This window comes from Ahaetulla prasina, chromosome 3 (genome assembly GCF_028640845.1).
Source record: "Ahaetulla prasina isolate Xishuangbanna chromosome 3, ASM2864084v1, whole genome shotgun sequence".
NCBI classification, from domain to species: Eukaryota; Metazoa; Chordata; class Lepidosauria; order Squamata; family Colubridae; genus Ahaetulla; species Ahaetulla prasina.
The window spans coordinates 3,169,885-3,192,076 of NC_080541.1; the positions used below are offsets into that span (position 1 = coordinate 3,169,885).

The window sequence follows — 22,192 nt, forward strand, 5'->3', positions numbered from 1 at the left end:
AGATCAATAGGTAAGGTAGGTAAGATGATGGATGGATGGGTAGGTAGGTAGATATAGATAGATGGGTAGGTAGGTAGGTAGGTAGATTGGTAAAATAGATAAGATGGATAGATTGGATGGGTAGCTAGCTAGCTAGACGCAGATATAAATAGGTAAGATACGTAGATAGGTAAGGTAGATAAGATGATGGATGGATGGGTAGGTACGTAGGTAGGTAGGTAGATAGATAGGTAGATAGATAGATAGGTAGATAGATAGATAGATAGATAGATAGATAGATAGATAGATAGATAGATAGATAGATAGATAGGCAGGCATTCATCCAGGTTGGTCTAGGTGTGCCTGGACAAATGAATAGCAAAGAGGCACTCACCTGGGAGAAGTCTCAAAAAGTCACAGACTTTTAAGCATATCTAGCTAGACCAACCTGGGCGACACCATGCTTGCCTTAAAGGACTTGCATGTGAACCTCTGCAGTGATTCTGAGGGTTTCTGAGCCGGGTCGCGGTGTTAGCCATGGCAGCCACGAAGAGCTGAGCCTCAGAACACAAAACGGGGGCACCCAACTCTTGCTGTTAGTGCGATTTGTGTAGGAAACACCTCCCCACTCTGACAGGTGAAGTCCCTGCTTGGATTTTTTTTCCAGCCCGAGTTGCATTCTGTGCTAATCCCGCAGAGAATGCGCCTTTCTGATTTTAACCCCTTGCAAACCCACCGTCGGGATGGGGGGGGCAGAAGCGGGGGTGGGGGGGACAGGGGCGCCACTTTGGAGAAGGCTGGGCATTGCCATTTAACGCTGCCCTTACGTCAAGCTTATGGCAAACACAGGTGGCAGGCACGCATGGCCGCAGCTGTCGCCTCTTTCCCGTTGCTAAGCTCTGCGTCCAGCTGGTTTGAGCCGCATAGAGTGACTCACCAGTTGGTCCCTGGGTTTTCGTCAGGACAAATGGTTGCGGCTCTCGGTTCCCCCACACCCCCTTCACCCCTGCCCCCAATTGGCAGAATTGGGGGGTGGGGGGTGGGAAAGTGGGAAGAAGTAGAAAGCGGAGCAAAGAATAAAAAGGGGATTTATTTTAAGAGCAAGTTGGCCGGACTTCAAAGGAAGACCGATTTGAGCAAAGTGAAATTGCAGAGAGTGTGCGCAGTTGGTCTCTACAGATAGTCCTCGACTTACGGCCGCGACCATCTATTGATGTGTTTATGTATTTGTTTGTTCGTTTGTTTATTACATTTCTTTGCCGACCGTCTCGTATCCATCGACTCTGGATGACTTACAATCCAATCGAAACCCAAAATTTCCCATTGCAAAGTGCGACCGTAGTGCGAAGTGAGTTTGGTCTCATTTTACGACCTTTCTGGTCCCCACGGTTGAAGCGAATCTCTGCCGTTGTTATCAGCTGAGTGACAGGGGTCATTTAGCGAATCTGGCTACCCCGTTGACCTTGCTTGTTGTCTGGGGTTCGCAAAAGTGGATCGCGTGACCTCGGGACACGGCAACCCGTCGCAAATACGAATCAGTGGCCAAGCGTCCGAATTTTGATTGTATGACCACGGGGGACGCTACAACAGTCGTAAGTGTGGAAAGCGGTCATAGGTCACTTTTTTCAGCGCCGTTGTAAGTTTGAACGGTCACTAACTGAACTTTTGTAAATCAAAGATTAGCTGTAACCTCAAAAAAAGCATTTATCTCCCATTACCAACTGCTAAGTGTGGGGATTGAGGCCTGTTTTCTACAGGTGAGCCTCGGCTTCGCAACCACAATTGAGCCAAAGAATTTATGTAATTTAAAGGAGAAATGTGTTCAGTGAAGTTTTGTTCCATTTTACAACCGTTCTGGCCACCGTTGCTAAGTGAATCACTACAGTTGAGAAGTTAGTAACCTGCTTGTTCAGTGAATCTGGCGTCCCCCATTGACTTTGCCTGTCGCAAAACGGGAGCACGTCTCTCTCTCTCCCTCTCTCTCTCTCACACACACACACACACGGACACTGCAACCGTCGTAAATACGAGTCAGTGGCCGAGCGCCTGAATTTGGGTCACGTGACGACGGGGATGCTGCACCAGTCATAATTGTGGAAAAGATCACAAGTCGCTTTTTTCCAGCGCTGTTGTAACTTTTCAACGGTCACTAAACGGGACTGTTGTAAGTCGAGGACTACTTGCACTCCCAACATCTGGACATCAGCCTGGCAGGGAAATGTGGGTGCAAGTTTAGAAAGGAGACACTGCATTTTCTGGCCCTGGTTGTGAGCTTCCCCGAGCACGTCCGGTGGGAGCTATGGATCTGGTTCGGCAGCAGGTTGCATCCCAGCTGGAGAAATAGGGTTCAAATTCAGGGTACATAACAGCCAGTGTGTTGGAGGTCAGAGATCCCAAGAGCCACACCTGGCATTTCCTCTTGCAGGTGTTCCGAAAACCAGGCTGAGAAAGGTACCAAGGGGAGATCGGTGGCCTAAGAAGGCAATGTTGTAAATAAAATTTTTAGCTCAGGGTTGGTCTTTAGTGCGCTCAGAGGTTTTCTTGCAGATGTTTCATGACCCAACTAGGTAACATCATCAGTGCTAGAAGGGAGTAGAGTTTGCAGAGAGGAGGAGGAGGAGGAGGAGGAGAATGGGGGTCCTTGCTGCCTTCTGAGCTTGGGTTGTTTTCTTGCAGACGTTTCATGACCCAAGTAGGAAACATCATCAATGCTAGAAGGAAGGAAGGGGGAGGAGGATTATGGGGTCCTTGGTGCTCTCTGAGCTGGGTGGTTTTCTTACAGATGTTTCATGACCCAACTAGGTAACATCCTCAGTGCTAGAAAGGAGTGGGTGTTTGGAGTGGACGAGAAAGAGAAAGGGAGGAGGAAGAGGAGGAGGAGGAGGGATGGAAAAGGAGGAAGACCTGGGGAGATGAAAGAAGAGGAGGAGGAGGAGGACTGTGGGGTCCTGGGGTCTCTCTGAGCTTGGTGGTTTTCTTGCAGACATTTCATTACCAAACTAGGTAACATCATCAGTGCTAGAAGGAAGTGGGGTTTGCAGAGAGGAGGAGGAGGAAGAGGAGGAGGAATAGAAGGAGGAAGAGGAGGAAAGCAACTATGGGGTCCTTGGTGCTCCCTGAGCTTGGTGGTTTTGTTGCAGATGTTTCATGACCCAACTAGGTAGCATCATCAGTGCTAGAAGGAAGTGGGGTTTGCAGGGAGGAGGAGGAGGAGGAGGAGGAGGAGGTGGAGGAAGACAACTGTGGGGTCCTTGGAGCTCCCTGAGCTGGGTGGTTTTCTTGCAGACGTTTCATGACCCAACTAGATAGCATCATCATTTGATAGACAAGAGGGGGGTTTGTGGAGAGGAACAGCGGGAGGAAAAAGTTGCGAGAAGCGCAAAATTTCTGTCGTTAGGTGAGACGTTTGTGCAGTGATCTTTGCCCTGTTTTACGACCTTTCCTGCCACCGTTGTTAAATGAATCGCTGCACTTGATAAGTTAGTAACACGGTTGTACAGCGACTCCGGCTTCCCTCTTGACTTGACTTGTCAGAAGGTCGCAAAAGGAGATCTCATGACCCCTCTCCCCCCCCACAGGACACTGCAACCGCCATAAATATGAGTCAGTTGCCAAGTGTTTGAATTTGGATCACGTGACTGGGTGTGTGTGTGTGTGTGTACTGCAATGTGTGAAATACGGTTGTAAGTGCATTTTTCAGTGCCGTCGTAGCTTTTTAACAGTCACTAAACGAACTGTTTGCCAATCGAGGATTCACCCGTGTATCCCTCTAATCCATTGCATCTGAAAATGTTTTTTTTTTTTTTTAAATAAAAAAAGAAACCGATGGTGTCTTGTGGACAGAAAATCCGGAGGAATTTTGTGAAGCCTGAATGACATGTTGGCATCTTCCAAAGGATTAAAAGAAGCGTTACCACAAAGTTAGAAGAATAGAATAGAATAGAATAGAATAGAATAGAATTTTTTATTGGCCAAGTGTGATTGGACACACAAGGAATTTGTCTTGGTGCATATGCTCTCAGTGTTACATAAAAGAAAAGATACCTTCATCAAGGTACAACATTTACAACACAATTGATGATCAATATATCAATATAAATCATAAGGATTGCCAGCAACAAGTTATAGTCATACAGTCATAAGTGGAAAGAGATTGGTGATGGGAACTATGAAACGATTAATAGTAGTGCAGATTCAGTAAATAGTCTGACAGTGTTGAGGGAATTATTTGTTTAGCAGAGTGATGGCCTTCGGGAAAAAACTATTCTTGTGTCTAGTTGTTCTGGTGTGCAGTGCTCTGTAGCGTCGTTTTGAGGGTAGGAGTTGAAACAGTTTATGTCCAGGATGCGAGGGATCTGTAAATATTTTCACAGCCCTCTTTTTGACTCGTGCAGTATACAGGTCCTCAATGGAAGGCAGGTTGGTAGCAATTATTTTTTCTGCAGTTCTAATTATCCTCTGAAGTCTGTGTTTTTCTTGTTGGGTTGCAGAACCGAACCAGACAGTTATAGAGGTGCAAATGACAGACTCAATAATTCCTCTGTAGAACTGAATCAGCAGCTCCTTGGGCAGTTTGAGCTTCCTGAGTTGGCGCAGAAAGAACATTCTTTGTTGTCCTTTTTTAATGATGTTTTTGATGTTAGCTGTCCATTTGAGATAAAGAAGCTGCTCTTTTCGGCACTAACACTGTATTTTTCGGACTATAAGACACACCTACATTTACATGAGGAAAACAAGAAAAAAAAATAGTTTTTGGCTTCCGTGTGTTGGATTTTCGCCTTCCCGGGCCCCCAGAAGCACTCTGCAGTGCTCCATAAGGCCCATTTTCATGAAACGTAGAGAGTCCAGGAGGCCAAAATTGCCCGTTTTCGCTCTAAATTTCCACCCACTTTTAGGGTGGAAATTTTTTTTTAAACAAGTTTTTATTGATTTTTTAAATTTCCCATCTGACACACATACATGGTTTATGAACAACAGAATATTGGCCATATCACGTCTTATACAATTCAATATATTCAAATACATTTTACTTAGTTACAATTTTTGCCAGAATATTCTTTTTTCATAATTTTTATTCATAGCCTAATATTTCCTTGCTCATTTCCCTAAGTCACATCTTCTTTCGCCCTCGAGTTCTAATTTCCCCATTTTTATTAGTATTCATTCTCTTTTCATTCTTTTTTTTAAAAAAACTGTTTCAGTTTTTATCCTAATATATTCAAATATATTCAGAGTTGCCTTTCTTCCATTTCACCTTTTCCTTTTCGCAGCAATCCTTTCTTCTCCTTCTCACTCGGAAAAGGTCCGCCTTATACTCCAAAAAATACAGTAATTTTGAAAAAAAAGGATGAAATTTTAACGAAGGGAGGTCAGTAAGCTTGCCCTGAGATGTGTGCATGACGAGAAAAACGTGAGAAAAGGACTCCCCTCCCCAGCTTGCTCCCTTGAGTAGACTTCACCTCCTCTGCTTCTAGCTCAAGGACCAAAGACCAGAGCTGTGGACTCTGTTTTGAAGGGCCAGGAGGTTGCCAGCTTGAGCAGGGGGTCAGTGGCCTTCTCCATGCCACGTTGTGCTCCATATTGATGCTCCTCAACTTCAGATGGGCTTCAGGACCTGGTGGCTTAGCGTGGGGTTTTTCTTCCAAATCTGGATTGGAGTAGCAAAGGCCGTGTTTCTCTGAAAAGGAAACGGTTCCCACAACCATGAAGTGGGACAGTTTATCCCGTTGCAGGATCCGATCTCAAGTCGGATCACCTGGACCAGAAGATTGTTCTTCCAAGGTTTTGGGCTTATGCTTTCATCCAGGGGTGGGGAACTATGGCCCCTTTGTGATCTATGGATTTCAACTCCCAGAATTCTTGAGCCTGCATGGACCTGTGGGCATCAATTCCCAGAATTCCTGAGCCACAATGCACCTGTGGACATCAACTCCCAGAATTCCTGAGCCACAATGCTCCCATGGACTTCAACTCCCAGAATTCCCAGAAGAGACTTGTGGACATCAACTCCCAGAATTCCTGAGCCACAATGCACCTGTGGACTTCAATTCCCAGAATTCTTGACCCAGAATGGAGCTGTGGACATCAACTCCCAGAATTCCTGAACAGAATGGGCCTGTGGACATAATCTCCCAGAATTCCTGAGCTAGAATGGACCTGTGGAATCAACTCCCAGAATACCTGAACAGAATGGACTTCTGGACATCAACTCCCAGAATTCCTGAGCCACGATGCACCTGTGGACTTCAATTCCCAGAATTCCTGACCCAGAATGGGCCTGTGGAATCAACTCCCAGAATTCCTGAACAGAATGGACCTCTGGACATCAACTCTCAGAATTCCTGAGCCACAATGCACCTGTGGACTTCAATTCCCGGAATTCCTGACCCAGAATGGGCCTGTGGACATCAACTCCCAGAATTCCTGAGCCAGCTGGTTCAGGAATTCTGGGAGTTGAAGTTCACAAGTCATAACTGGGCCATAGTTTCCCACTCTTGTTTTAGTCCATCTTCAGGAAACTTCTCTCTCCAGAATACAGTTCTACGCATTGTATTTACACAGTGCCTAGTTGTGTGTGACTTTTAGTTGTTAACTACGGTATTGATGACCGGAAATGGGCTCCTTGTCAATCAATAGGAGTGATGGTTTACCACCAAACCTACCAGGTACTTAGGAGTTGGTGGCACAGTAGTACAAGGAAACAACAATTAACAACTTAATAGCAGCCCATCAACATCCTAATTAAGAACCAGAAGCCACACGCAACCAGGCACCATATAAATACAACACGTAGAAGAGCCCAGGGAAAATATTCAGAAGTTCCTGAAGAGGAGCTCCAGCACAAATCCAAAATCTCGGAAGATTAAATCTCCCCATGACTAACTAAGATTGGATCCTGCAACATTATCCTAGGACACGTATATTTATCTTCGTTCACGAGTTTAGACATCTATACAGCATACTAAAAAGCAGAGACCTCACTCTGCCAACAAAAGTGCGTATAGTCAAGGCTATGGTTTTCCCAGTTGCAATGTCTGGCTGTGAAAATTGGACCATAAGGAAGGCTGAGCGCCAAAGAATCGAGGCCTTTGAACTCTGGTGCTGGAGAAGACTCCTGCGAGTCCCTTGGACTGCAAGGCGATCAAACTGGTCAGTCCTAGAGGAGATCAACCCTGACTGCTCTTTAGAAGGCCAGATCCTGAAGAGGAAACTCAAATCCTTTGGCCACCTAAAGAGAAGGAAGGACTCCCTGGAGAAGAGCCGAATGCTGGGAACGATGGAGGGCAAAAGAAGAAGGGGACGACAGAGAACGAGGTGGCTGGATGGAGTCACTGAAGCAGTCGGCGTGAGCTTAAATGGATTCCAGAGGATGGTGGAGGACAGGAAGGCCTGGAAGAACGTTGTCCATGTGGTCGAGATGGGTCGGACATGACTTCACAACTAACAACAACAAGCAAAGGAATCCTGGGCACCCAGATCTGGTTGAAAGTTGGTTTAGAATAGAATAGAATAGAATAGAATAGAATAGAATAGAATAGAATAGAATAGAATAGAATAGAATAGAATAGAATAGAATTTTATTGGCCAAGTGTGATTGGACACACAAGGAATTTGTCTTGGTGCATATGCTCCCACAGTGATAGTCCTGGAGAGAGGAGGGGACAAAGGTCCAGAGGGAGAACAGAGCCAATGCAGGAAGCTCTGGCTTCTGGAATTGTACCCTGTCAATCCAGCACAAGGATTGACAGCCCTTTCAGCTTCTTAGAGGATCTTCCTCTCAGTCTTCTCCTCAGCATTTCCTCTAATGAGGAAGGAGGCCTCTGCTTAATGGGCTGCTTCCGTCAAAGTCACCGTGAAGCAGAAGGTGACATTCCTGGGTGTTTCCCCAGCAAAGCTTCCCTTCCCATTGTGGACAGCAGCCCATTCAGCCACCATCTGTAAGCCTTGAGGTCCTCTTGGAGTCAGACTGCCTCTCAGTGGTCAACATCTGGATTGCAGCAGGCCATGCTTTCCCAGGCTCCTTGATTCCAATACCGGAGAGATGAAACGAGGTTCAAAGTTCAAACCAACCGTGGTTTGAAGCCGTCCTTGAGATCTTGGCTTTTAAGGACGCCCTGGTGGGTTTGTCAAAATGTTTGTTCGTTTATTTAAGAACATGGATACAGCCGTTCAACTCGCCTCTCAGAGACTCCGGGTGGCTTACAAAGATAGAAACCTAACATAAATAAAAATAATCAGTAAATGAAATAAATAATAAATAAAAAGTGATAACCCCTCACCATCCTGACAACAACAATTAATCAAACCAACCATTTGATGGCTCCATCCAACTCTAGGTTCCCCAGGCCCGTTGTCGAAAGCAGGTCCTCGGGGCCTTGCGAAAGAGGCTCAAAATGGAAGCCAATCTTATTTAATAATAATAACAACAACAACAACAACAACAACAACAGAGTTGGAAGGGACCTTGGAGGTCTTCTAGTCCAACCCCCTGCCCAGGCAGGAAACCCTACACCATCTCAGACAAATGGTTATCCAACATTTTCTTAAAAATTTCCAGTGTTGGAGCATTCACAACTTCTGCAGGCAAGTCATTCCACTGATTAATTGTTCTAACTGTCAGGAAATTTCTCCTTAGTTCTAAGTTGCATCTCTCCTTGATTGGTTTCCACCCATTGCTTCTTGTTCTACCCTCAGGTGCTTTGGAGAATAGCTTGACTCCCTCTTCTTTGTGGCAGCTCCTGAGATATTGGAACATTGCTATCATGTCTCCCCATGTCCTTCTTTTCATCAAACTAGGCATACCGAGTTCTTGCAACCGTTCTTCATATGTTTTAGCCTCCAGTCTGTCTGTACGATGTTGGATCTGGAGGGAACTAGCACAGAGAAGGCCCTTCTTCTGGATCCCACTAGATCCAGGGGTGTCAAACTCGCATTGTCACGTGACTTTTTCCCCCTTCGCTAAATTGGGCGTGGGCATGGCCAGCGCGTGATACATCCGGCCCCCGGCCCGCGAGTTTGACATCCCTGGACTTCCTTAGGAGAGGGGACCCATAGCCTTCCTTGATTCCCTGCTCTAGTAGGTCAGGTAGATACCACCGGGAGAAGACGGGCCATAATTTATGTGAACGTTTTCATTTTACACCTGTTCAACACTCGGAAACCCACAGACACAAAAAAGCAAGCTTCGCAAATAGCGGTTTTTCAGTCCCAAATGTTGGTATGAGAGGTGAAGGTTGCAGATGGTAGGCAGACCGCGTTTATTGGGAAAATAACTAGAATCCAAAACATTTCAGGCTGCTCTTTAATATATATATATATATATATATTTTGTGGTGCGACTGCATACAGATGTTGTTTGCAGTTCTGGCTGCCACACTTAAAGATGACTTCTGCACAGCTGTAAAAATCCAGAAAACGAACCTTGCCCTGGATTGACCAGCACCCAACCTCAATCCACGCATAAAGGTTTACTTTTTCTACGCGCATCCTGTTCCCTCTTTCTGTGGTGGGTTCTCTCACTGTGGAACTCTTGTTCAGGGGTCTCCAACCTTGGCAACTTTAAGACTTGTGGACTTCAACTCCCAGAATACCTCAGCCAGCAAAGCTGGCTGAGGAATTCTGGGAGTTGAAGTCCACAAGTCTTAAAGTTGTCAAGGTTGGAGACCCCTGCTCTAGTTCAACATCTCTTTGGGGGAATCTTGTTGCCTGTGCTTGAGACTGTGTTCCAGGTCAGCGGAGACCCATTCCACCTGAGTCTCGTGACATCCCATTCTCTATTTGTCCCAAATGTGCTCCTCCTCCTTGTAGGGTCTGAAGAAGCCGAACATCGAAGAGATTCGTCACGCCAAGAATGCCGTCTTCAACCCATCCATGTTTGGAAGCTCCCTTCAAGAAATCATGAACATGCAGAAGGAGAGGTACCCGGACCGCCAGCTCCCGTGGGTGCAGACCAGGCTATCAGAAGAGGTGCTGGCACTCAACGGAGACCAGACCGAGGGCATCTTCAGGTAATTTGCACCTTGAAGGGCTGTCCTTTCTCCATCTGAGGGGCTTCTCAAGTTCAGTTGAGGGCTATGAAACGATGGAGACATTGCGGTTGGAAGACTGGGCTGCGGTGGTGTTGGTGGGACATTCTTGAGCTCAGGGAGAAATCAGGATTATGTGATGCTTCTAAAGATTCTTGACTTATTGAAGATATGGTGAAGGAGCTAGGAAAAAGCCAGATTGGACAGATCGAGGAGCAGAAGTACTGGGAAATCCCTAAGTGGGGATAGTGGAACAGAAGGAAAAAAAGCTATGAGAAACTGGAACAAGGAATTATTATTGAAAAAAGAGGCAGAAGAAATGAAAAAGAGAGAGAAAGTAGGCCCAGCTTTGTTGGTTGTTTATAGGGGAGTTTTCTTAGGTGCACAACCAGGAATCATCAAACTATGGGGTTGAAAAGGATCACAAGATCAGCCTGGCTGGTGGCCACCCAGCTGTTTCCTTAAAAACCTCCAGAGATGGAGAACTGCTACCCACTATTGGATGAAACTTGCTATCTGGAAATTTTAGCTTATATTTAGGCAACTTAGCTTCAACTTTCAGCTACTGTATTATTAGTGATTTCTGTGGCCACAAAAATAGTTCTTGACCATCTCTGCAGAGTCCCAGATATAGTTTCTTCCCTATGTCTTCTTTTCTCCAGAAAGAACATCTCAACTTCTTCATCGTGTCCTCTTGGACATGTCTTCAAGTCCTTATAAACCGGGGTGTCACGTGACATATCAGAACTTTTCCCCCCTGTGCTAAACCGGGTGTGGGCATGGACAATGTGTGATGCATCCGGCCCGCAGGCCGCGAATTTGACAGCCCTGTTATAAATCATCTTTGTCTGGACTTGTTCTAACTTGAGACAGGTCCTATTGTTGTCGGGTCCCAAATCCTGGGAAGACAGGTAGAGTCACTTCTGAGCAGTTTCCTTTATTGTTCCTCACCTGTAGACGGAATCTTGCCAGACTGAAGTAACTACTGGCATCATTCAGTTATTCTGAGAACTTCTAGGGAGGAGCCATCTTAACTCTCTTCCTCCCAACTGAACTATTCAAATTTTGCTGTCTCTTGGTCCTCTGGAATGCAGCCCCTCCCCTCTGGGAATCCAGACTGCATTCCACTATAGTTGTTGATGAAAAGTCTCGGCAGCTTGAAGCTGATATGGAGACCTACAAACAGAGGGTTAACAACTGTGTGCAGGCACCATGTAATTCAGTGGTGGGTTTCTAACGGTTCCCCCGGTTCGGACGAACTGGTAAAAGCGGTGGCGGGAGGCTCTGGCCACCCTCTCGGAAGTCATCACGGAAGTTCTGCGCATGTGCAAAAGTGCCACATGTGAGCAAAGCAAGCATAAGCACACGTGCGCGCTCACAGTCCCGAACTGGTAGCGAAGGAAACCCACTACTGATGTGATTGTTTACCCATTATTGAAAGGAACATGGAACATACACCCTTAGTTTGATCCACTTTTCCTTCTTTTATTATTGCAAGGACCTTGCAACCTTGTGGGTTTTACTGTGTTTGCCTTTCTGTATAAGATAGTGCCATGATGGCGAACCTATGGCATGCATGCCACAGGTGGCACATGGAGCCATATCTGTGGGCACGTGAGCGTTGCCCTAGCTCAGCTCCAGCACACATGCGGTTAGCCATGACTGAGATAGAGGAACACTGAAACTTATTTCCGTTCCTACATTCCTTTTTCTCTGCAGAGTTTACCACCGCATAAACATTCCTCTGTTTAGAGATTTAACTCTGCGTGCAAAATCCCAAACAGATTGTCCTTGCAGGTGAATCAGTTGGGGGTGGGTTTAATCCAGGAGCAAATGGCCTGATATGAAATATTAATATGCAAGAAGGGGGGAAAAAGATGTTACTTGTGTTTGTGTAGCATGCTAAACAATGCCTGGATGTTTTTTGTTTTGTTTTTTTAAAAAGAGAAGAAGCTCTAATGTTATTCCGAGTTTTTAAATTCTGGGAGAGATTTTAAATTTGAAGTTCTCCCCTGCGTTTAACACTTACCAGCCCTTGTTGGTTTGCCCAAGTTAAAATCTCCTGTTCGTAGAGCTTCCATCTTCAAATAGGTGCAATTTAAGGTGTGGAACTGTGATAATTTGGAGATGGTTATTTGTGGGGGACAGTCTGGACATTTCATATTTTTTTCCCCCTTTTATATGATCCACTCTTTTAAAATTGCAAACTGCCCAGAGTCGTTGTGAAGCCAGGTGGCCTAAAAACATTTAAGAAAATCAGTCAATTTATTTATTTATTTATTTATTTATTTTATTTTTATTTATTTTATTTGATTTTTATACCGCCTTTCTCCCGAAGGACTCAGGGCGGTTTACAGCCAAAATAAAACAATTTTATAAATAGAATTAAAAAATCTTAAAAATCTTATTCAAATTTGGCCAACTCCCTTTAAAACTATAATAGGAAATGATAAAAACCCCAATTAAAAATCGTAGGCCAGCCCTGCGCAGTGAAACAGAAAAGTCTTGCGTTCACGGCGGAAGGTCCGGAGGTCGGGGAGTAATCGTAACCCCAGAGGAAGCTCATTCCAGAGGGTAGGTGCTCCCACAGAGAAGGCTCTCCCCCTGGGGGTCGCCAGCCGACATTGTTTGGCTGACGGCACCCTGAGGAGACCCTCCCTGTGTGAGCGTACAGGTCGGTGGGAGGGTATCGGTGGCAGCAGGCGGTCCCGTAAATAGCCCGGTCCTATGCCATGGAGCGCTTTAAAGGTGATAACCAACACCTTGAATTGCACCCAGAAGACCACCGGCAACCAGTGCAGCTTGTGCAGGAGAGGTGTTACATGGGAGCATCGTGTTGCTCCCTCTTATTACCCGCGCAGCCGCATTCTGGACCAGTTGGAGCCTCCGGGTGCTCTTCAAGGGTAGCTCCATGTAGAGAGCGTTACAGTAGTCCAGGCGGGAAGTGACAAGGGCATGAGTGACCGTGCATAGGGAATCCCAGTCTATGAAGGGGCGCAACTGGCGTATCAGGCACACCTGATAAAAAGCTCCCCTGGCGACGGCCGTCATATGTTCTTCTAACGGCAGCCAAGCGTCCAGGAGAACGCCCAAGTCAATCACTCAATCAAACAAACAGTCAGTCAATTTCAGTATGTTCAACCATGGTGAACCTGCTTCATGGTTGAATCAAGGCCTTGATCCAGATGTTATATGGGAAGAAAACAAGATGAAGATGAGGCCAGTATATTTTTGAGCCACGGCACATTATCTATTTATTAAATTGGCTTGCTGGCCATCTCAACACAAGGCGACTCTTTCTGGGTCTCCATATTTAGCATTTTGTCTATGAGAAATTTTGTGTCCTGCGTATCCAGATGTGGAGGGAGAGAGGGGCTGCATTCCGGAGGCCCAAGAGACAGCGAAGTTTAGATCATTCGGTTGGGAGGAAGAGGGTGAAGACAGCACCTTCTTAGAAGTTCTCAGAAAACATATTTGATGATGCAAGGAGTTACTTGAGTTTGGCAAGATTCTGTCTATAGGTCTGTCTTTCCTTATCTCTGATATATAATATATTCCTTATATATTCCTGAAATACATTCCTGAAAGGTTTGTCTTTCCATGTTTTGGTGGCCTGACACCATGTATGGTTGATACCAGAAAAAAACTTTAATGATATGAGTGAAATAAATATCCCACTTCTTCATTAGTCATGAGAGATATAGAAATGGACCCTGGCCTCTTTCTCTCTAAGCCCCCAAAACTGTGTTTCACAGAGAGATGCTCTTCCCCAAGGGGGACCAGTGAGGGCTTCCCTTGAAATACAGATAGTCCTTGACTTACGACCACAAGGGAGCCCAACATTTCTGTCGCTACGTGAAACGTTTGTCAAGTTTTGCCTCGTTTCGCGAGCTTCCTTACCACGGTTTGTCAAGCGAATCACCGCAAGCGATAAGCTAGTCACGCGGTCATTAAGTGAATCTGGCTTCTCCTGTCGACTTCGCTTGTCAGAAGGTCGCAAACGGGGATCGCGTGACCCCCGGGACGCTGCAACGAACCTGTCATAAATAATGAACCAGTTGCAAAGCATCCGGATTTTGATCCCATGACCCTGGGGGTGCTGCAGCGGTCATAAGTGTGAAAAATGGTCATAAGTCCCCCTTTCTCCCGCCAGTGCTGTTGTAACTTTGAACGGTCGCTAAATGAACTTGTTGTAAGGTGCGGACTATTAGCATTCAGTACAATGAAGCTCACATCTCTCTTGGCCTGAGGAGACCAGGTTTGAAGATGGCTGGTTGGCGTGTTTTCCTCTCCAGAATAGCAATAGCAATAGCACTTATATACCACTTTACAGCGGTTTACAGAGTCAGCCTCTTGCCCCCAACAATTTGGTCCTCATTTTACCGACCTCGGAAGGATGGAAGGCTGAGTCAATCTTCAGCTAGTCAGCATCGAACTCCTGACTGTAGGCAGTGTCAGCCTTCAATACTGCATTCTAACCACTATGCTACCACACCCCTTCCTTTCTTCCTCCCTCTCTCCCCATGCTCTATTCCTTCCTTCCCTCTTTCATTCCTTAAGTTCTCCTTCCTTTCTTCCTCTCTCCCTCCCTCCCTTCCTACTTAGCAATAGCTCTTAGACTTAAATACCACTTCACAGGGCTTTCCAGCCCTCTCTAAGCTGTTTAGAGAGTCAGCCTCTTGCCCCCAACAATCTGGGTCCTCATGTTACCGACCTCGGAAGGATGGAAGGATGAGTCAATCTGGAGCCTGGTGAGATTCGAATTCCTGGCAGTGGGCAGTGTCACCCTTCAATACTGCATTCTAACCACTATGCTACCACACTGCCTGCTTGCTTGCTTGCTTGCTTGCTTGCTTGCTTGCTTCCTCCCTCCCTCCCTCCCTCCCTCCCTCCCCATGTTCTATTCCTTCCTTCCCTCCTTCATTCCTCAAGCTCTCCTTCCTCCCTCCCTCCCTCCCTCCTTCCTTAGCAATAGCTCTTAGACTTATATACAGCTTCACAGTGCTTTCCGGTCCCCTCTAAGCAGTTTACAGAGTCAGCCTCTTGCCCCCAACAATCTGGGTCCTCATTTTACCCACCTCGGAAGGATGGAAGGCTGAGTCAACCTTGAGTCGGTCAGGATTGAAATGCTGGCAGTGAGTTAGCGTGCAATACTGTGTCACTAAATAGATGGTTGGACAGACAGATAGCAACAGCAACATCACTTATATACCACTTCACAGTGCTTTTACTGCCCTCTCTAAGCGGTTTACAGAGTCAGGCTCTTGCCCCCGATAATTTGGGTCCTCATTTTACCGACCTCGGAAGGATGGAAGGCTGAGTCAAACTTGAGCCGGTGAGAATCGAACTGCCAAACTGCAGGCAGACGGCAGTCACCAGAAGTAGCCTGCAGTACTGCATTCCAACCACCGGGGCTCAAGACATTAGACGTTGGCCCAACATGTCTTTGTGTCTCTGAGGAATTCCTTTCTTCTCTTCTCCAGAGTTCCTGGGGACATCGATGAAGTCAACGCTCTCAAACTGCAGGTGGATCAGTGGAAAATCCCCACTGGCTTAGAAGACCCCCATGTTCCTGGTGAGGGTCACAGCTGTGGAAGGACATCTCTGCAGGACAGCCTGGTCTTTCCCCCCCAGCTGGATCTGCCCCACTTTTGTGGGCTTCATCCTGGACAGGGATGGAGAAACCATTTTGTTCTGTCCCCTCCCGGCCTCAGCCACGCGAGCTGGCTAAACGAGCCAGTAATTGAATTCACGGCTGCTATCAGTCCTGGCAGGGAATCTGCAACTGCCTGCCAAAGTCTCCCTTTTATCTTGGGGTTGTCAGGCAGCCAGGTAGTCAGCAGTCCAGGCTGAATGTTCAGCTCAATTCTCCAAGGGTCAAAGAGTTCAGCTCACTTCTCCCCGAGTCAAATAGTTCTGCTCAATTTTTGCTTGTCACAGAGCAGAAGAGCAGCCAAGCCTGCTTTTATACTCTGTGGGGTGTGGCTCCATGACTCAGCACTTCCTAGATCTGCCCTACCCCTGCTTCTGTTTTTCCCGCCTCTCCTGCCTATGAAACCTAGGGTCCAGCCAGGCCTGATTGCCATCAGCCGGGTCTGGAGGCGTGGCCTGGGGGGAGGAAGAGTCAGGGGACGGAGGCCTCATTATCTCCTCCACCTGGCCTGCCTCTGGCTCCTGGAGCTGAGCCAGGGAAGCCGGTGCTCCCAAGGTAAGTCCTGACGGCCCTTCCCCCTCACTTTCCGAGTCACTTTCTGGCAGGGGGCCCGGTTCGGGGGGCGCAGACACAACACATTTCTGGGTTTTGTCTTGCTTGAATAAGGGAAGCATTTTCCCCCCCTTTCAGCTTATAAACTGGAAGGCTAAAAAATATAAAAGGGCACATGTCCCTCTTATTTAATCCCTAGGTCAATTGAATATATACCCTGCAGCAGGGGTTAAATCTTCTTACCTTCCTAACCAGTTAGGAAGTGCATGCGCCCTGTGCACATCGACCCTCTGCGCATGCGCAAACCCTTCTGCGCATGCGCAGAGGGTAAAAGGTTACTTCCTGGGTAAAACCAGGAAAAATTGACGAACAAGCGGTGGGCGGAGCCTTGCGCAGCCATCGCTACCGGTTCTCCGAACCACCAGCCGCCATCGCCACCAGCTCCATCGCTGAAGCGGGAGCATTTCACCCCTGCCCTGCAGGTAATAACAGGTGGGAAATATTGGTTAATTTCTATTTTTTTCTTCATACAGGTAGATGTCGACCGACGACCGTGACTTAGCCCAAATTTTCTGTGAGATAGTTGTTTACTGAGTTTTTGCCCCATTTTATGATCTTTCTCACCATAGTTTTTAAGCGAGTCGCTCCAGTTTGTTAACTTTAGAACCACGGTTCTTAAGTGAATCTCACTGACCGCCAATGGACTTTGCTTGTCAAGACGCAAAGGGGGATCACATGGCCCCGGGACGCTGCAACCGTCATAACTATGAGTCACTATTTGTTTCCAAGTGTCCAGCTGTCTGAATTTTGATGATGTGACCATGGGACGATGCAACGGTTGTAAGTTTGAAACATGGTCATAAGTCACATTTTTTCAGTGCTGTTGTAACTTTAATGTAAAGAAACGTAATGGATGATTGGGAGAAACAGACTCAAGCTCAATCCCTCCAAGACGGAGTGGCTGTGGATGCCGGCACCCCGGTACAGTCAGCTGCGTCCGCGGCTGACTGTTGGGGGCGAGTTAGTGGCCCCAAAGGAGGTGGTTCGCAACTTGGGCGTCCTCCTGGATGGACGGCTGTCCTTTGATGAACATCTGGCGGCCGTCTCCAGGAGGGCCTTTTACCAAGTCCGCTTGGTCCGCCAGTTGTGTCCCTTCCTTGACCGGGATGCCTTATGCACAGTCACCCATGCTCTGGTTACGTCTCGGTTGGATTATTGCAATGCTCTCTACATGGGGCTCCCCTTGAGGTGCACCCGGAGGCTGCAGTTAGTCCAGAATGCGGCTGCGCGAGTAGTAACGGGAGCCGCTTGTGGCTCCCACGTAACATCACTGCTCTGTAGTCTGCACTGGCTTCCTGTGGTCTTTAGGGTGCGCTTCAAGATTTTGGTTACCACCTTTAAAGCGCTCCATGGCTTAGGACCCTGGTACTTACGAGACCGCCTGCTGTTACCCTATGCCTCCCACCGACCCGTACGCTCTCACATAGAGGGTCTCCTCAGGGTGCCGTCCGCCAAACAGTGTCGGCTGGCGGCCCCCAGGAGTAGGGCCTTCTCTGTGGGAGCATCGACGCTCTGGAATGAACTCCCCCCTGGCCTACGTCAAGTGCCTGATCTTCGGACCTTCCGTCGTGAGCTAAAAACACATTTATTTATTCAAGTGGGACTGGCATAAGTAGTTTTGATTTTAAATTGGGGTTTTATTAATATTTTAAAAATTTTAATTTTAATTTTCAGCCTTTCTGTAATTTGCTATGTTTTAAATGTTGGTTTTAATTGTATATATCCTGTGTTTTATCTTTGGCTGTACACCGCCCTGAGTCCTTTGGGAGAAGGGCGGTATAAAAATTTAATAAATAATAATAATAAATAATAATAATAATAATGATGGAACACAAATAGCTGAGAAGGATGGTTTGCTGGGCAGTTGTTCTGGCAATTTTCGGTTGAAATTGTCACTTTCTGTCTCCCGTATAGGTAGTCCTCGATTTACAACAGTCCGTTTAGTGACTGTTTGAAGTTACAACAGCCGTGAAAAAAAGTGACTTATGACCTCTTTTCACACTTAACAACCGTTGCAGCATCACCATTTTGGTCACGTGATCAAAATTCGGATGCTTGGCGTTCATATTTATGACCGTTGCTGGGTCCCTGGGTCACATGATCCCCTTTTACGACCTTCTGACAAGCAAAGACAATGGGAAAGCCAGATTCCCCTTAACAAAATCCCCAAAACTTTAACCAAAAACTATCTACTGTTGACCTCACCCCATTCCTAAGAGGTCTGTAAGGGACGTGCATAAGAGCACCAGTACCGTTCCTGTCCCAATGTTCCCTTTGATTGTATCCAATTTCATATAGTTATTACATACTTATGGTTATATATATGTTTATATATTGTATAGTTATTTCATGCTTATGCTTATACATAATGTTGTAACAAATAATTAATTAATAATAAAGTGGGGCAAAACTTGCCGAGTTACTGTTTCCCTTAGCAACGGAAACTTTGGGCTCAATTGTGGTCGTATGTCGAGGACTACCTGTACTGACTTAAGGGGTTCACCCAGTACACAGATCCATGGTTATGATATAGTTCAGGGGCCTCCAACCTTGGCAACTTTAAGACTTGTGGACTTCAACTCCCAGAATTCCTCAGCCAGCTTTGAGGAATTCTGGGAGTTGAAGTCCACAAGTCTTAAAGTTGCCAAGGTTGAAAACCCCTGGTATAGTCGATTAAAGGCAGATAAACCAGAACCCTCATCTTTGACAGTTGGTAGGAGAGGCATGCTGTGAGGATGGCCTTCAGGCAATGGTGGGCCGCTATCGGTTTGGGCAAACCGGTAGTTGGGACCTGCAGGTGGGCCCATCCGCCCCAGCGCTGTGCCGTCCAATTTAGCCGCATTTTTAAGTTGTGCGCATGTGCGTGCATGAGCAGAGCACATACGCACAAGGCCATGCCCATGCGTGGAAAGTGCGTGAATCCTCACATTTTCGGTGCTGGGGGCGAACTGGTTGTTAATTCATGTGCTGCCCACCTCATGAGGAAGGAAAGGAGATGTTGACAAAGACAAGAGTTGTTTTCAATGGAAGCCTGAAGCCAAGGAGATCGTTTTTTCCTCTTCTGGGGCCTTTCTGATTCCTCTCCTTTCTCCCTGCCAGCCTCCTTGCTGAAGCTCTGGTATCGGGAACTTGAGGAGCCTCTGATCCCACACGAGTTTTATGAAGAGTGCATCACCCACTACGAGAACCCTGAAGCTGCCATCGCCGTCGTCCACTCCCTGCCCAGGATCAACAAAATGGTGCTTTGCTACCTCATCCGTTTCCTCCAGGTAAGATAGCTCCGGAGTCCGACTTACGGATGGCGGGGTTTGTAGAGATTCTCCTTCATCCAGGTCACGGTTGTCCCAAAGGTGCCTTTATTTCAAGAGGCAACTGGACTTCCTTTGTTTTCCATTCAATCAGAACTGAAGAAGCTTCTTGGATGAGAAGCGAAACCTCTTCAAGGAAAATCAAAGGAAGTCCAGTTGACTCTTGAAAAAAAAGCACTCCTGGGACATGGACGGTGGTGCTTATCCTATTGACTGTACCTTGGCTGAGAATGGAAACCTAGAACCTAAGCATGCCTTCTCCATCCCTAGGAGAAGGAGGATGGTCCAACTTTCTCCACCGACACAATTGCATTAGGTTCAGGCATGTGAGGTCCTCCAAGAAGGATGAAGGATGCCTTGAGAAGTTGAACTCCTAGAGTTGACATAGAGTGTAGAATAATAGGGATGAAAGGAACGTTGGAGGTCTTCAAGTCCAACTCTCTGGCTGGAGATCCTATATCATTCCGGACAAATGGCTGTTCAGTCTCTTCTTAAAAACTTGGAGTATCCACAACTTCTGAAAGCAAGCCATTCCACTGATTAATTGTTCTCAGGATTTTTTCCCCCTTAGTTCTAGATCTCCACACTCCCTGCTCCTCATAATAAGAAGACCCTGAATACTTTTTCTCTCCTGCAATATGTGGGAATGTTCATCATGTACCTAGATTTTGGATGCATTCTGCAAGTCAGCCCATTTGGTTCAAAAAGTGTCTAGGACTATTAGGCACGGCCTCGTCACTGGACAATTCAATGTGGGATTAATTCCTTTTTTTAATTCATCAAAAACTGTCAACCTTAAACCTGGCTGAGGCCAGCTTTATGGTTTCAGGGTTGCCACAAGAAAGGGAGAGAGAGAAAATAGTTAGCGGGGGTCTTGTAGTCAAAACAAAAAGTTTTCCTGTGGGAACCAAGGACATTTCAACGGGTGGCGAGGAATAGAAGGAATAGAGTAACCGTGCAACCGTCTGACACTTTCATTGGACAATGTGACTGATGCCTGGGGAGGGGGAAAAGGGAAACTTTCACTTTTTAATCAGGTGAAAACCGCAGGAACTTTCAGAGTCGGTTTTCACCAGATGTGCCGGTATGAAAGGGCCGGAATAGCTCAGGCTGTAAGGAGCCTGTTATTAGAACACAATAGCCTGCAATTACTGCAGGTTCAAGCCCGGCCCAAGGTTGACTCAGCCTTCCATCCTTTATAAGGTAGGTAAAATGAGGACCCAGATTGTTGAGGGGCAATAAGTTGACTTTGTAAATATACAAATAGAATGAGACTATTGCCTTATACACTGTAAGCCGCCCTGAGTCTTCGGAGAAGGGCGGGATATAAATGTAAAAAAAAAAAAATGATGTATCTAATAAACTGTTCTTTGAGGAAGCTACCTGCCTCAGAGTTCTGCTTTCAATGGGTGCGTTACTTCAAACGCTGACATTAGCATTATAATAGCTGCTAGTCATAGGAAGGATTTCCTTTGATACAAGAGGTAAAATAATTTTGACGAAAACGTGGTCAACCAAAATAAGGGGAACTAAGTGAACCCCACGGCTAGTGGGTCACAGCAAGTTGTCCTATAGCGAGTTCGCTGTGATGAGTTGACCGTGGCAAATTGTCCCATTCTGGTTCAAAAACATTCACCTCACAATGCGTTGTTTCTTCCAATTAAAAGTTTACAGACATGAGAGTGTCCGGGAATTGCGCAGCAGGTGTCCAAATGTAGTCAGAGGCGTTGACGCAAATATGTAGTTTTATATAAATAAATATATTTTACAACTAGATAGTCAGGCAAACAGGAGCATCATGAGGTAAATCTCAGAGCACAAAAGGGTGCACGGAAGAAAAAGGCGGGAAAAAAGGGAAACGCCCCCTCCACATGCATAGCAACCAATCACAGTGCAGATTGCCTCACGCAGGAGCCAACACTCTTCACCCAATCAACCACAACTGTGTTTTCTGGCTCACTGCACAATCCCACGGCTCCAGCTACTAAATTTAAATACCTTTAACAGAAAGTTTGAGTAGTATAAATCTCCGACATATTGAGTCATCTTTTCAGAGATATTTCCTAACCAAATTCCTCGATGCCTGGATTGAGGAGTGGCAGAGCTTCTTAATGTCCTGCCTTTCCTCAAAAAGTTGGGATATTTATGTTCAGAAATGTAATTTTACCTTGAAAACAGGTCGCACTGAACCGTGTCGCGCAGTCAAATATCAGCACAAATGCTTTATGACATTTTAGATCAGGGGTCTCCAACCTTGGCAACTTTAAGGCTTGTGGACTTCAACTCCCAGAGTTCCTCAGCCAACAAAGCTGGTTGAGGAATTCTGGGAATTTGAAGTCCACAAGTCTTAAAGTTGCCAAGGTTGGAATCCCCTGTTTTAGATTATGTCGTAAACTGTTCTGTGATCATGTTCATGACATAAATCGTTTTATACATGTTGCCACATTTTATTCCCTGGGAGTCATGGGTTCTGGATTTGGGTTGCCTTCTGTATGTTAGCCTATTTGAGGTACCTTGGTTCAAAAATTATTGCCCTACGGTCCACCATTTCGTCCAATTAAAGGTTACAAGAAGGAGATTTTTAGTAGAGGTAGTTCTTGATTTACAACAGTTTG

General features: G+C 46.3%; 1 protein-coding gene across 5 annotated transcripts in view; it reads left to right on the forward strand.

Moving 5' to 3' along the window:
• The window catches only part of ARHGAP39 (Rho GTPase activating protein 39), a 200,962-nt gene that overhangs the window by 174,186 nt on the left and 4,584 nt on the right, over positions 1-22,192 (forward strand). For 4 of the 5 annotated variants that reach the window (XM_058174368.1, XM_058174369.1, XM_058174366.1 and 1 more), the window contains 3 exons: positions 9,787-9,986; positions 15,488-15,579; positions 19,369-19,538. In XM_058174368.1, coding sequence (XP_058030351.1) covers positions 9,787-9,986; positions 15,488-15,579; positions 19,369-19,538 — 462 coding nt within the window. Of the gene's footprint in view, positions 1-9,786; positions 9,987-15,487; positions 15,580-19,368; positions 19,539-22,192 lie in introns of those variants that run through there. The other variant, XR_009154065.1, reaches the window with a different exon arrangement.